At 42.6% G+C, this 16530-nt stretch overlaps 1 protein-coding gene across 3 annotated transcripts in view; it reads right to left on the bottom strand.

The window, feature by feature from the left end:
• Window positions 1-16530, bottom strand: part of LOC144594488 (netrin-1) — a 192656-nt gene that overhangs the window by 24894 nt on the left and 151232 nt on the right. For all 3 annotated transcript variants that reach the window (XM_078401043.1, XM_078401044.1, XM_078401041.1), the window contains exon 6: window positions 6100-6174. In XM_078401043.1, the coding sequence (XP_078257169.1) occupies window positions 6100-6174 (75 nt within the window). The remainder of the gene's footprint in view (window positions 1-6099; window positions 6175-16530) is intronic.

Genomic DNA, 16530 nt, shown 5'->3' with positions numbered 1-16530 from the left:
TCTGCTGAACATCAGCGCAAACTGAACTACAGAGTGGTTTAGTACAGCGAGCTCCCTTTAACTGCCCTCTGAAGATCTCCCGCTCCCAACCTTACAGGCATTTTTCTCAAATGTGATAACCACACTCAGGAAATACCCCATGGAGATAATGGGGCCACTGAGACAAAGTGGAAATAATACATACGACGCACAAAGGGTAGGAAATGTATTTTAACATTGAAAATGCACGTTCATGTTCAAAGTAAACCTAGAATACTGACAGACGGAAACTAAGCTGACCAATTTATTCTGCAAACTACTGGATTTTCCATTTAGATTTGCTGAGTTCATTGGCATAAGATGCAGATTTTCTGGAAACCAGAAGTCCCTTCGAACATCCAACATAGCTTCCATGGAGTGCATGCACTTATACACAGAGAATTACATGGAACACCAAGCTGGTGAGACTTACAGCACCAGAGATCCGGGTTCGATCCTGAGCATGGGCGCTGTCTATATGGAGTATGTACATTCTCCCTAAGATCATGTGGGTTTTCTGCAGGTGCTCCGGTTTCCTCCCACACTCCAAGGATGTACAGGTTTGTAGGTTAATTGGCTTTGGTAAAATTGTAAATTGTCTCTCGTGTGTAGGATAGAGATAGTGTATGGGGTGATTGCTGGTCGGCACGGACTCGGTGGGCTGAAGGGCCTGTTTCCACGTCTAAAGTCTAAAGGTCCCCCTTAAGTCTCTCCCCTCTCATCTTAGGTCTATGCCCTCTAGTTTAAGGAAGTGCCACCATTTTGGATCCAGGCATCAGACATTACATTGCTTAGATTCACATGGCTGAATCTCCATAAACAATGGGGAAACATTTTCCATCACAAAACATTACCATTTTTTAAAAACATGCACTTGTATGTTTCTTGTTAATTGATTTCTTCAGACTGTTGCTTTATTTCCACGTCTTTGGTTCTTTCTATAATTGGTTCAAGCCGAGGAGGGCCAGTTCCAGTGGTGTGGCAGATGTGGAACAGGGTCAAGGATGCTTGGAGCAAGCTCTCTGCTGTGCGTGCATTAGAAGGAATATGATGCATTTGGAGTAGAATACGACCGAGAGAATGTACCAAGGATAGCAGGCAGGACAAGCTGACTCCATCAACATCAGGTGACCACAGAGACTCTAAAGAAGGGTCCCGACCTGGAACGTCACCCATCCCTTTTCTCCATAGATGCTGCCCGACCCGCTGAGTTACTCCAGCACTTTGTGTCTATCTTCGGTATAAACCAGCATCTGCAGTTCCTTTCTACACAGTAAGACAGCCACTGTTGAAAGTGGCCTGTGAGCCACTGGTTTTGACTCCAGGTGGAGTTTTAAATTTATGAAATTCTGTTTGAAAGAGGTTGTGGGTTTCCTCAATGTTTGTTTTCAACATATCCCAGTTGTGAGAAGCACTGAGTCAGATCACTGACATTTTAAAGCCTTAAAGTGGGTGGTAGGGCCTGTGTTCCAGCTGTATCCCTAAACTAAACTAAACAGTTTATAAAATTGTATTTTTTATAAACTCCCATCCTATATAAACTAAACTTATTTTACAGCACAATTAGTTTCGTTTAGCTTAAGCAATACAGCACAGAAGCAGGCCCTTCGGCCCACCGAGTCTGCGCCGACCAGCGATCCCCATATACTAACACTATCCTACACACCAGGGAAAATTTACAATTATCCTACAAACCTGCACATATTTGGAGTGTGGGAGGAAACCGGAGCACCTGGAGAAAACCCACACAGGTCACAGGGCGAACGTACAAACTCCATACAGACAGCACCCATCGACAGGTTTGAACCCGGGTCTCTGGTGCTGGAAGGCTGCAACTCTACCGCTGCGCTGTCTCAATGTCCAGGAAGAGAAACTGACTCATTAGTTGCCTGTTAACACATTCGTCATAATAATTTCGGAAATCTGTTTTAATTTCTTAGTCACCATCCTTGTCTATCCATCAATAATCCTGCATCTGCTGATAAAATTTCATGCTGGATCTAATGGTATAAATGTTATCTGCCATGCATGACATCTGTGACTGATAAGAGTGGATAATTTTGTTCTTTTGGCTGCAAATCTGTCAGCACAATACTGACACTCGAAATGATCCCAATATGTTAGAAGACAAAGCTTACATGCAAGATGTCAAAAAGCGCAAGAAATTAGTGACTTGATAAAGAATTATTGCTTTCCTCCAAGAATTTACAGAGCAGAAATCCCAGAAAGCTTTACTTTACCGGTTTACACATTGAGAAGTACAAGTTCAGCATCAATCTTAGAACTTTTGCATATTTCTTGGCATCTTTCGGTAAATATTTCTACCCTATATGTATCCCCAGATTCTTGCTTCAGGTCACACTGTTCAAAGCTATAGTGTGACTGAATCCAATTGCAAATTCTTTGGCTGCTGTATTCTGCTGCGAAAGAAAGCATGCAGAATTGGGATGGCATGGATAGGGCTATCGCTTTTTCGAAGCTGGGGAACAATCCACTTAACAGCTTAACTGCGAGGAGCCTAAAGAGATGTGAAACAATTCGGAACATTCCTAATAACTTGGTAACTTGTTTCCCACCACTCAGTGGTATATTCTTAACAGAAGTACATGTTTAGCTTGTTGGAGTACAATACCTAATTTGGTTAGAAATGTGAGTGTGTGTATATAACATTTACACCAGAGACATTGACATTACCTTAAGGTTTAGATTACGCTGGCTCTTCATTAGTCAACAGCTCATCAGGTAAAAACTTCACATAAATAACAGTGAGGGAAAGAATTTGAAAATAAAAACGCATGTGTTTGAATAGATGGAGACATACGACACAGAAACAGGCTCTTCGGCCCGACTTGCCCATGCTGGACAAGATGCTCCATCTATGCCACTCCCACCTGCCTGTGCTTGGCATATTTCCCTCTAGGGATATGGACCAAACATATCGAAGACAAGGTTCAGGTTGGGACCCTCCTTCAGACTGAAAGACGGAGAAGGCCAGAACAAAACATGGTCGGCAATAGATGACCTCAGGAAGGATGGAGTCCATATGGCCCAATGTCTCCTGCATCATTCCCTCATTTACTATTTTTCAACCTTCTCCAAAGATGGGGAAGTTTGCACAATTGTAACCCAATGCATCAATCACCCCCATATCCCCTATCCGTACACTGTGGACGGCTCGATTGTAATCATGTACTGTCTTTCCGCCGACCGGTTAGCTCACAACAAAAGTTTTTCACTGTACCTTGGTACACGTGACAATAAACGAAACTAAACTAAAATAGGAATGACACGATACTGATGTGGCATTTTAAAGTTCAAAGGTGTCAGGGAGAAATGCACTTTTATTCACAAGTGCTAAATTGTGCACGAGGTTCAGTTGCTGGTGGTGCTCACCCCTTGAACGTTTGGAGACATCGGCCACCCAACATTTTGATGGGTTGGACTGAAGGGCCTGTTTCCCTGCTGTATAAGTCAGTGACTCTATGACATTGACTTCAGTTGAGTTGCATGACGCAGGTGCATCTGGTGGCCCGTACACTCAGTCACTTTTAGTGTTTGTAACCAGACACTCGTACCCTCCAATATACTGAAAGCCTCGTTTCTAAACGGCGAACAAACTGAACTGGAGATGGAGTTAACAAATGTTCTCTGAAAAGCAGTGTTGATTGCAAAGCATCTCAGCTGAACAGCAGTTGGCATAATGTGACCGGCCTTGATATCACAGCCAAAGATGTTTACTGCAAGTTGTGCAAGTGTGGATAATGGGTAAGAACAGAGGATAAATGTTGGCTTTGTCTGGGCAAGGAATGCAGCATATTTTTACATTTTCAGCCATTTTAACTCCCCTTCCCAATCCCATAACGACAGTTCTGTTCTGGGCCTCCTCTATTGGCAGAGTGAGGCAATAGACAATAGACAATAGACAATAGGTGCAGGAGTAGGCCATTCAGCCCTTCGAGCCAGCACCGCCATTCAATGCGATCATGGCTGATCACTGTCATTCAGTACCCCGTTCCTGCCTTCTCCCCATACCCCCTCACTCCGCTATCCTTAAGAGCTCTATCCAGCTCTCTCTTGAAAGCATCCAACGAACTGGCCTCCACTGCCTTCTGAGGCAGAGAATTCCACACCTTCACCACTCTCTGACTGAAAAAGTTCTTCCTCATCTCCGTTCTAAATGGCCTACCCCTTATTCTTAAACTGTGGCCCCTTGTTCTGGACTCCCCCAACATTGGGAACATGTTTCCTGCCTCTAATGTGTCCAATCCCCTAATTATCTTATATGTTTCAATAAGATCCCCCCTCATCCTTCTAAATTCCAGTGTATACAAGCCTAATTGCTCCAGCATTTCAACATACGACAGTCCCGCCATTCCGGGAATCAACCTAGTGAACCTACGCTGCACGCCCTCAATAGCCACACATTATCCGGAGGAACGGCACTTCATATTCCACTTGGGTAGCTTACAACTCAATGGTAGGATCATTAAATTCTCCAATTTTAGATGACACACCCCATCCACTCTTTCTTTCCTTACCCCTCCCATTATCCTGCCCCTCTTTCCCCCCGCCCACCCATCCCCTTCCACCTCTATCCCTCCCTCTGTCTTCAACCCGCTGACCAGCTGTGGAAGTCGGCAATGGGAACGGATCTGCCGGCTCCAACTGGGTTCCAGATCCCCGGCCTCAGGGGAGCAAACTCAACCAGCCGACCGGTGCCCAAGACCGATGAGGTTGAGACCGGCTGCCTCACCCGCTGGGCTGCCTGGCTTAAGCACCACATTTTCGGGAAGACTTCCAGGGGGTACTTCAAGAGCGCTCTCGAAATTTTGTCTGAATCAAAGGAGGTGCTGGACCACCAGTTGCCAGAAAATCGGTGGTGGACCTGCGTGTCTTTTGCCTTAAAACCCCATAGCTGTTTGTGATTTGGGAACATGTGTAAATAGGGTGATGTGATAATGAGGGATGGACATGCAAACATGCAGCTCCTTTTTGGATAGGTAGGCATATGGAATCATCAAGTCCTGGAGATGTACAGCACAGAAACAGGCTCTTCAGCCCACCTTGTCAATGTCCACCAATTGGACATATTGGGCTGGTCCCATTTGCCTGCATTTGGCCCAGAGCCTTCAAAACAAATCCTATCCACATATCTGTCCTAATGTCTTTTAAAAGCCATAACTGTATCCGTTTCTACAGCTTCCTCTGGCAGCTCATTCCAAATACAATCTACCCTCTGATTGAAAAAGCTGCTCCTGTCCCTCTTAAATCTCTACCTTCTCACCTTAAGCCCTCTATTTTTAGAATCCTGTACCCTGGGAAAAAGACTGTGAGCATTCCCTTTATCCATGCCCCTCGTGATCTTGTACACCTCAACAAGATCATCTCTTAGCCTCCTACATGCCAAAGGAACAAAACCCAGCCTATCCAACCTTTCCCTGTGACTCAAGACTGAAAGACCAGGAAACATCCTGGTGAATCTCTTCTGCACCCTTTCCAATTTAATGGCATCCTTCCAGTGGTTGGGTGACCAGAACTGCATGCAGGACTCCAAGTGTGGGCTCACCAACCACTTGTACAGCTGCATCGATGATGTCCCAACCTTTGTACTGAATACCCTTCATTAACAAGATATTCCAAACATGGATGGATTAAGTTCACCAACGAAGTCAAAAAATGAGATTAGAATGTGAGAAAATGGATCCAATAATTAGAATTGTGAAAAGGAAAATTGGTGATCACAGTTCAGAATCCAACCTTCCCGAAAGGTGTGATCAGGTTACTTGAGCAAACTTTTAAGGTGTAAACTTTTAATTATATTTTTAACTTTCCTTCCATCCTTAGTAGGTGCTTACACAATCAGTGCATCGTGAAGACACTGCTGTGAACGTTGTTTCCAATGGATCTGACACAAACATAAAATAAATAAATGACTTCATTCATTCTTGTTGACTCATTCCAAAATGGATGGCACATCAAAAGAGGAAAAAAATAAAACAAATCTGCTGCTGTGAAGTCAACCCAAAAGGAAAATTATGTTTTTTTTTCAGTAAACAGAACTGTTGTAAATAACCTACTCACCATAATCTTTCTTGCAGTACTTTTTCATATTTATTTTCAGTTTTCCCTTGGAAGCCTTGCAGTATGAGTCACAGTCTGTTGTGGGGCAAAGAAATACAAACACACACATCAGACTACAAAAAGACATGGTAAAAACCAGCATTGCTCAGAATAGCTGAGCCCTTACGAAATCCATCTGCTGCTGCCAATTGTGTTGTCTAATGGGCCTTATAGAGCATTCATAACGCCTTAATTTCTATAGAAAAAGTCACACAAAGAGCTCTGTCTGGTAAATACTCTGCTGTCTACCGGCAGTCTCTCCCTTGTTTGAGATCTCCGAGCCTCCCCTATTTACACCACCCAAGTCTCATTTAAGCTATAGATTCACCTCCTGTCAAAGTGGCACTGGCCCCTGCTTAAGACCCATGGATACCTTATTGTCACCTCCACCCGGGCTTGTGTCGAACTTTGCTGGCAGCCTTTAGTGATTCTGACTACAGGTCGACCCCAAACAACAGAAGGTCAAGCAGGAAATGAGGAACCCATGGGGCTTTGGCAATGCTTTGGCTGTTCCCCACAAGAGAGGTGGACGAATAATTATCCCACAAAGCACTTTATAATTCATACTGAGCCCGTTAGAACATGGAACAGAGAACAGAGGACAGAACAGCACAGAAATAGGCCCTTCGGCCCACAATGTCTGTGCCGAACATGATGACAAGACCAGCTCTTACCTGCCTGCACATAATCCATATCCCTCCATTCCCTGCCTATCCAAATGTCTCTTAAATGCCATTATAATATTCGCCTCCAGCACCGACTCCAGAAGCACACACAAGACACTCACCACCCTCTATCTAAAACAAAATTCCTTACATCTCCTTTGAACATTGCTCCTCTCACCTTAAAGCTATGCCCTTTGGAATTTGATATTTTTTCAACCTGAGAAAAAGATTCTGACTATCCACCCTATCTATACCAAATCTATCCCTATCTATTTGGAGTAATGAACTGCAGATGCGGGTTTATACCCGAAGATAGATACAAAGTGCTGGAGTAACTCAGCGAGTCAGGCAGCATCTCTGGAGAAAAAGGATGGGCGATGTTCGGATCAAAGGCATGCTTGAAATATTACTTAAGATACTCGTATCCTACTCTATTGTAGTGTACTCTATGGTTGGGAATGGATCCAGAACTCTCGAGATAGCAAAAATGGGCTTCCCCTCACTGACGATATTCACAAGGCCCTGTTTTTTAAAAGCAAAGAAAGTAAGGTACAGTGGAACAGCAATAGAGCTGCTGCCTCACAGCGCCAGAGAACCTGCTTCGATCCTGACAATGGGTTCTATCTGTGTGGAGGTTGTACGTTCTCCCTCTGACTGCATGGATTTCCATTTCTCCCCCACATCCCAAAGACATGTAGGTTTGTAGGTTAATTACCGTTGTTAAATTGCCCTTAGTGTGTACAATACAAAAGTGGAATAACATGGAACTCGTGTGAATGGGTGATTGATGGTAGGCATGGGCTCGGCGGGCCGAAGGGCCTGTATCCATGCAGTATCTCTAAACTAAGCTAAAAGGCCTTGACTTTTCTCAGCTCTACATCATGGGCGTAAAAGTCTCACTGCGTTTTTTCCCCGTTAAATTGCAACGATTTTCACCACGCTTACAGCAGAGTAAAAGAACTTTCAAACCATATCTCCTATACAATTACCAAGGGTCACAGCTGATCATGAACTGATCTCCATGTCTCAGTCCCTGCATACCCCTGTGCCTATCCAATACTGTTAAATACTGCTATCATTAGATATAGGAGCAGAATCAGGCCATTCGGCCCATCGAATCTGCTCCGCCGTTCAGTCATGGCTGCTCTATCTTTCCCTCTCAACCCCATTCTCCGGCCTTCTCCCCGCGACCTTTGACTCCCTTACTAATCAAGAATCTATCAATCTCCACTTTGAAAATACCCAATGTCTCGGCCTTCGCCACCGCCTGTGGCAATGAATTCCACAGACTCACCACCCTGCCTCCACCACCACCCCCAGCATAGCAACCCCACCATCAGAAGCCCCATCAGTCTGGTTAATTTTCCACAGGCTTCCCAATCCATGCCTCCTTGTTATAAAATATCTGGACCTCTATTACAGCGATTGATTTTTAAGATTGTCCCTGCAGTCCAATCAGCTACAAATATATGCACACACACTGACACACACACTGACACACACACACACATGCACACACGCCCACATGCACGAGCAAGCACACACGTACATATATACACACAAACGCACACGCACACACCGCACACACACGCACGCACGCACACAATCCCCATCTTTGGCTCTCAGTTGGTTAACTTGACCTAAATGTAACAGGGAATGCGGCATCAGTCACTTTATTGAAAAGCAGCCAGCCAGCAATTTTCCTGCTTGAACTGACTTAAAAGTAGACAAATGAAATTTAAACAATTTAAAGAAAGAAAATGAGCACAGTGCTTTCATCAGCAAAGGAGACTTCATTCCATTTGGAAAAGATTGGTTTAGTCTTAACCATATTACAACAATGGAAAGTTCTGAAGAAACAGATGGCACACTAAAAAAAATTAAAATTATCCAGCATTTTATAATCACCATTTCATCAAAGAAACTGAAAGGCTCACTTTTTTTTCCCCTCTCTCATACTTAAATTCATTAGAAAGCCATATCCACTTCACTTGTAGCATTGTTATAACTTTTTGGGATCGTTATATGGGCTAGAATATGAACAAACTTCATTGTTTTGCTCTTAGCTCAGGGCTTTATTTTCTTTTATGTTTTGAGTGAAAGAGGTTGCCCCAGCAACAGGGGGAAAAAAGAAAAATGCAAAAACATTGCAAGTTATACAGAGTTAGCCCCGAACCTGGCTAAAAGTCTGATCTAAATGGAAGTGACGTCTGTGCTGGCTATTCTGCACTGCGTGCATGATTAAGTCTTTTTTATATTAAAAAAACCTCCAAGATTTTTTCCTAGTCCTTGCTGCTCAATCAAAAATTACATTTAACAGATGCGGCGATGAGGCCAGTGGGGGCTGAGCTTCGAGCAGGAACCTCCACCGGTAGACAATGGAGCGCAAATGAGAGCACAGTAGCGGCGCTTTCTTCTTGTTCAACAAGATTGATTGAGAAACAAATTGCTGCAAATAAAGCATGTAATTAGATTAAAGCCATCGCCCAAGTTAGCAGGACTGAAACCAAATGGTTGGCATTAGAGTAGGCAAGGCCCGATTTTGCTTTTATGTTTAAACGTCCCTCTGCTTTTCTTTGCAGGCAGAGCGGGGCGACTTCTAGAACCTTCCGCACAGCTCGGAAAGTAAATGAAATCTCCCGGTGTAAATCCTCAAGGAATCAGATTAAGTCGCAGGGTGGTAACTTTAAACTCAGACTCTGTTGACTGGACGTTCGATGTCCTGTTGTGGTGAAGTTGTGAAGTGGAAATATAAACACTCGCTTCTTTTTTTTTCCCGGAAGTTCCTCGCGAATAATAGTACAGCTGTGAAGAATGGAGGGTCACATGCCATCATTCATGACAGATAACAATGTCTGTTTTGTCCTGGACAAATGACTTCAAATCTTATATATAGCCGAATTATTTAACTCCCCTCTTAACTCTGTGTGCTGTTCCCCAGAGGGGAAGCCAAAGACTTCAAGACATTGATCAGCCCCAACTCTCACACCTGTTGTACAGCTGCTCTGCATTCCTCTCCAAATTTGTTTGTACCCATTGAGTTATTACATGGGCTGTTTCTAGAAGTTTCCATTTTTGGCGATACCTGATTACGAGAGCCGGCAGAATTTTAACGGCACGAGATTTCAGCAGACTCTATTATTACCACAGAATTAATGTGAATTTTACAGCCATTTTGTGCACCTTCATCTTACAACACAGTGATCTGGTGTCACCGTGCTATCCGGACATTAAATCTCGTAATTCATAAATTCATAAGTTGAAGGTGCAGAATTAGGCCATTCAGTCCATCAAGTCTACTCTGCCATTCAATCATGGCTGATCTATCTTTCCCTCTCAACCCCATTCTCTGGCCTTCTCCCCTAACTCCTGACACCCGTATTAACCAAGAATTTGGTCATCTCTGAAGCTTAGACCATATAGAGTCATAGAATTGTACAGTGTGGAAACAGGTCCTTCGCCCAACTTGCCAACACCAACCAACATGTCCCATCTACACTAGTCCCACCTGCCTGCATTTGGCCGATATCCCTCTAAACCTATGCGTAGAAAGGAAGTACAGATTGCTAGTATATACTGCCAACCCCTTCACACGAGTTCTATGTTATCCCACTTTCTCATTCACTCCCTACACACTAGGGGCAATTTACAGAGGCCATTCAACCTACAAACCCTGCACGTCTTTGGGACATGCGAGGAAACCGGAGCTCCCAGAGGAAACCCACATGAGAACATGCAAACTCTACACAGACAGTACCTGAGATCAGGATCGATCCCGGGTCTCTGGCACTGTGAGACACCAGCTCTATCCGTCGTGCCAACAGTCTTAGCAAACAATTCCTCACCCCAGGGGAAATGCAAAATAATGACAGTACTTTAACAAATTGATATGTCCTGCTCCCATTCCAAGTGTTGCATTGGGCACCAGTAAGATTTTTTTGCCCCAACCTTCTGCCTCTTTGAGGGCTTGTTGACAGCAGAAAATCCATGCACACGTTATGCATGCAGTGTAGTTTTTCCTATGAGTAGTTTCAAACCAAAAATAAAACAATACCACCATTATGACAACTCTTTGCATGCTCTTCCCAGAGAAGGATCCACTACCATCCAACACATTCACTCTTCTCTTTTGAATCTCCTTTCTACCTATGGGCATAGCACCATTTTCAAATATCTTCTCCTTTATTCTATCTATTTGACTTGGATTTGAACTGATTGTATTCATGTATGGTATATCTCATTTGTTTGGTTAGCAGGCAAAACAAAGCATTTCATTGTACCTTGCTACACGTGACAATAATAAACCTAAACCTAAGTGCAAGAAGCAACAATCTATTCTGCATGTTGAACGTGGTTAGAAATTTGCACCATCTTCACAACTTTTCCTTTAATAGCAAGCTGGAGATGTTTAAGAGGAGGTTTCTCCTGCCAGGCTTTTTCCTTCCTTGGCCAAATACACTATTATCTCAGCTCCCTTGGCAAGTTAATCAGGTGCCAATTAACTTATTAAAAACAAAGAGAAGAACTTTATTGCCGAAAAGTCAGAGTATTCTACCCTGTTAACTTTCCGTTCCCAATCAGGAGCATGATCCAAAATCAGAGCCCAATTGCCAAAAGTAAAGGCTTAGGACGAGGTCAGTCCTTGGCAGAGATAGACAAAGCAGAGTGTAACAAAACTGGTTGATGTATCCTGAGGATGGGAAGGATACTGTTCAAACGTAAGTTATTTCATTCCTTTATGAGGGTGCTGCCAGGACTTGGGAGCCTGAGCTATAGGGCATTGGGCAAGCTAGGACTTTAATCCTTGGAGTGCAGGAGGCTGAGGGGTGATCTTATAGAGGTATATAAGATCATGAGGGGAATACATAGGGTGAATGCACAGAGTATTTTACAGGGTAGAGGCAACAAGAATCAAAAGACATGGGTTTAAGGTGAGAGGGGAAAACATTTAATGGGAACCTGAAGGGACATATTTTCACTCAGAGGGTGGTAGGTAAATGGAATGAGCTGCCAAAGGAGGTAGTTGAGTCAGGTACAATAACAACATTTAAAAGATACTTAGACAGGTATATGGATAGGAAAGCTTTGGAGGGAGATGAAGCAAATGTGGGTTAATTGACCGAGCTTAGATGGGACAACTTGGTTGGCATGGACAAGTTGGGCTGAGGAGCCTGTTTCTGTGCTGCATGATGCTTTGACACTAACACATCATGAAGATAGTGGAAGAAAATTAAACACTTTAAAAGTAAATACCATTCAAAATACATGAGGAAAATATCAAACTCTTCTGCTATAACACATCTGCATCTGAATTCAAAAATATATGGAGTTGAGACAAGTTTTCTTCTGCTCTATCGACAATAAGCAATGTTAATGGTTTGGATCTGATCCCAGGATGAAGGGACTTGATTAAGTTGTGTCATATTTAGCGTAATAGCTCATCTGAAGTCAATAGACTCATTGTTTTTTAAAATGGAAACCAGACTCTTTGTGCTCTCTCCTTTAAGGACACAGGAGCACTTGGATCATGTTTACTCCTAGTTTTAAATGCAAACTATTGCAACAAGTATCTTGAACCCTCTAAACCTTTCACATCCATTTACTTGTACAAGTATCTTTTAAATTTTGTTATAGCACCTGCTAACATTATACTATAACAGAAAAAAAATTGTACTATACTATAACAGGTACTAGCCATGTACCTGTCCACATGTCTTTTAAATGTTGTTATAGCACCTGCCTGGACTACCTCCTCTGGCAACTCATTCTATATATACACAAACATGCTCCAAGTGAAAAAGTTGCCCCTCAGATTCCTATTAAATCTTTCCCCTCTCACCTTAAACCTGTGTCCTTTACTTCTTGATTCCTCTGCTCCGAGTAAAAGACTCTGTGCTTTCACCCTCTCTCCGCCCCTTGTGATCTTGTACACCTCTATAAGATCACTCCTCAGCCTCCTGCGCTCCATGCGACAATCAAAGAAGGAACCACACAAATAATCGCAGTGCAGTGGGGCAGCAGTAGAGATGCCGCCTTACAGAGACCCGGATTAGATACTGACTACGGGTGCTGTCTGTACAGAGCTTGTACGTTCTCCCTGTGACCATGTGGGTTTTCTACGGGTGCTCTGGTTTCCTCCCACATGCCAAAGATATGCGTATTTGTTGGTTAATTGGCTTTGGTAAAATGGTAAATTGTCCCTAGTGTAGGATAGTGCTAGTGTACGGGGTGATCATTATTCATCGCGGACTCAGTGGGCCGAAGGACCTGTTTCTGCGCTGTATCTCTTAAGTCTAAAGTAAAAGTCTAAATAATCCTTTTGTTAGTTATGGAAAGTTGGAATATTCCTCTTCACCTCCTACTTACTTAACACATGGCACCAGATGACCTTTACTGAGAGCTTAAAACTCCGTTTAGAATTGAAATGTGCTCTTCCCTGAGGAATTTAAGTTCCTCTTCAAAGGAATGAAGCAACCCCTTACCCAGCGCATAGTTTAGTAAACTGTTCCAGAGTGTGTGATAACTTTCCACAAAAATGACTCTTTCCTGGCATTAAACCGAAAAAAATGTTTGCCTGGAGTTTTAGTACACATACTCCCCAGTCCAATCATTTTAATCACCTCTATTACATTGCCGTAAGTCTATGTTCTTCCAAAGCAAACAGCCCCAAATCTTAAAAGCTTGTCATCGCAACTAAGTGCTAAAAGGATAGATTGCATCCTGATCACCAACGTGCCTAGTATCTCACAAGTCCTTTAAATGAGGAACCAGAGTTAGTTTGAAAGAACATGAGCAGTCTTCAGACTGGATTAAGTGCTGATATATGACAGCCCAAACAACTTAATCTAAAACTTAAGTTGTTTTCTCAAAATGTTGCAGTTTCTGCATCTTTAAATTTGCAAATCTGCAAATCTGCACTGTTAATTGATTATCTTTAACCTAAAACAATTTTTTTAAGTGTATCCAGATTTAAAGCAGAATGAACATGTCACGTGATTTTCCCATATCAACCTTCAAAGTATAAAATATATTTTTTTATTTGAAATAGGGTTTAAAAAAGGGTGCTGACTCGAAACGTCACCCATCCATGTCATCCAGAGATGTTGCCTGACCTGCTGTTACTCCAGTACTTTGTGTTTTTCTTTAAAATATAAATTTTGTTTCCTAATCCTTCTATGTATTCCTGAATCAGTGGAGAATGTAAACATCATGTACCATGGCAAGGTAAATAACCTGCTAGGTCGGAAGAGATAGAAGAAAATATATCTATGGATCCACCATTCAGACAGTGGGTACCACTTGTTCAGTTTTCCCATCAAAGACCAATTTTATAATGGCCATGACACCATTTTGTGAATTCTGACCAAACCTATCTCCAATCTTCTTCATGCCCACTCTTCAAAGTAAGAGAAAGCAATCATTTCAGTCCTAAAGATGGACACAAAATGCTGGAGTTACTCAGTGTGTCAGGCAGCATCCCTGGAGAAAACAGATAGGTGATATTTCCGGTCGGGACCCTTCTTCAGATGGATTGTTTCAGACTGATTGTATGAGACTGATTGCATCCGATTCAGACAGATCTGAAGAAGGGTCCTGAACTGAAATGTCACCTATTAATTTTCTCCAGAGATGCTGCCTGATCCACTGAGTTACTCCAGCATTTTGTGTATAAACCAGCATCTGCAGTTTCTTTTTAATACCTTTCAACCTCACATTGGTCCCTATCCCTCTTATTTAAATCTTCATTGGTATCAGCACACCAACTAAACTGAACCATAAGATGGTTTGTAAAGAATTTGTTTGTAAAGAATTATATGAATATCTATTGCTGTTGACTAAAATTATCTGTAACTGTATATTTAAAAACTCACAAGGATCAAAACATTGAAAGAAAAAAATGTATGTTATTATTGTGCTCTGTATTAACTTTGAGCATTTTAGCTGGGTGCTGTGGATATTGTGTTTGGAGCAAGTGCTCAGAATAGTACATGATTAGTTAAATTCTAGTTGAAACTCAGATCTTTGGCACCTCATTTGAAAATCCTTCCTCTTTGGTAATGCTGATAGAAACATACATTGAAGGATAAACCAAAAGCAAATCCAAATATTTCATAATACTGGCACTTTGATTATAAGAGAGATGATGAAATTGTGACATTTTATAATGTCAGCATATTGAATGACAAAATCATAAGTACATTCTGTGAAGACTTGCATTTAAATCTTAGCATTGCTGGGTGCTGTGGGCTTTGTGTTAGGAGCAAGTGCTTAGAATTGTATCTGATTAGTTAAATTCTAGTTGAAAGCCAGATCCATGGCAACTAATTTGAAAATCCTTCCTTTGGAAACCTTCGTTTTTTCGAGTTAATGTGGCACAGCATGGGACTAAATTAGAGAGAAAAGGAAAATAATGGGACATTTGCCTTTTGGATCTCCCTTGTAATTGGCTCTGTGTCCCAATGTAGTCCATTCACATCTAAAATTTCAAGATGCTGTTGGTATATTTCAAGAGACACGGAAACTGCAGATGCTGTTTACCAAAAAAAGACACAATGTGCTGGAGTAACTCAGCGGGTCAGGCAGCATTTCTGGAAAACATGGATAGGCAACATTTCAAGTCAGGACCCTTCTTCATGAGTTCATCAGTTATAGGAGCAGAATTAGGCCATCAAGTCTACTCCGCCGTTCAATGGCTGATCTATCTTTCCCTCTCGAACCCCATTCTCCTGCGTTCTCCCCATAACCCCTGACTCCCTTACTAATCAAGAATCTGTCAATCTCTGCCATAAAAATATCCATTGACTTGGCCTCCACAGCCATCTATGGCAATGAATTCCACAGATTCATCACCCTCTGAAATGCCTCTTCATCTCCTCTCTAATGGTACGTCCTTTTAATCTGAGGCTATGGCTTTTGGTCCCGGACTTTCCCACTCATGGAAATGTCCTCTCCACCTTAACTCTATCCAGGCCTTTCATTATTCAGACTCAAGTTTCAAAATGTTGTTGGTATATTTCAGGGAACGCAGAAACTTGGAATCGTGAGCAAAACACAAAGGGCTGGAGTAACTCGGTAGGTCAGGTAGCATCTGTGGAGGGAATGGGCTGACGAGATTTTTTTGTCAGGACCCTGCTTCACATTGATGGAGAAGGGGGTAGAAAGCTGGACAAGGGAGATGTGGAATGGCCTAAGCCTGGCAAGTATATTCAAGGCATAGTTCCTCGAGATGAGTGAGATGACAGCAGGCAGTGAAGAAAGTTAATGGAATGTTGGCCTTCATAGCAAGAGGAGTTGAGTATAGGTGCAAAGAGGTCCTTCTGCAGTTGTACAGGGCCCTAGTGAGACCGCACCTGGAGTACTGTGTGCAGTTTTGGTCTCCAAATTTGAGGAATGATATTCTTGCTATTGGGGGCGTGCAGCATAGGTTTACTGGGTTAATTCCCGGAATGGCGGGACTGTCATATGTTGAAAGACTGGAGCGACTAGGCTTTTATACACTGGAATTTAGAAGGATGAGAGGGGATCTTATCGAAACGTATAAGATTATTAAGGGGTTGGACACGTTAGAGGCAGGAAACATGTTCCCAATGTTGGGAGAGTCCAGAACAAGGGGCCACAGTTTAAGAATAAGGGGTAGACCATTTAGAACTGAGATGAGGAAAAACGTTTTCAGTCGGAGAGTTGTGAATCTGTGGAATTCTCTGCCTCAGAAGGCAGTGGAGGCCAA

Source organism: Rhinoraja longicauda, chromosome 6 (assembly GCF_053455715.1).
Source record: "Rhinoraja longicauda isolate Sanriku21f chromosome 6, sRhiLon1.1, whole genome shotgun sequence".
Taxonomy (NCBI): domain Eukaryota; kingdom Metazoa; phylum Chordata; class Chondrichthyes; order Rajiformes; family Arhynchobatidae; genus Rhinoraja; species Rhinoraja longicauda.
The sequence above is the reverse complement of the archived record's forward strand: the minus strand, read 5'-3'. Positions and strand labels throughout refer to the sequence as shown.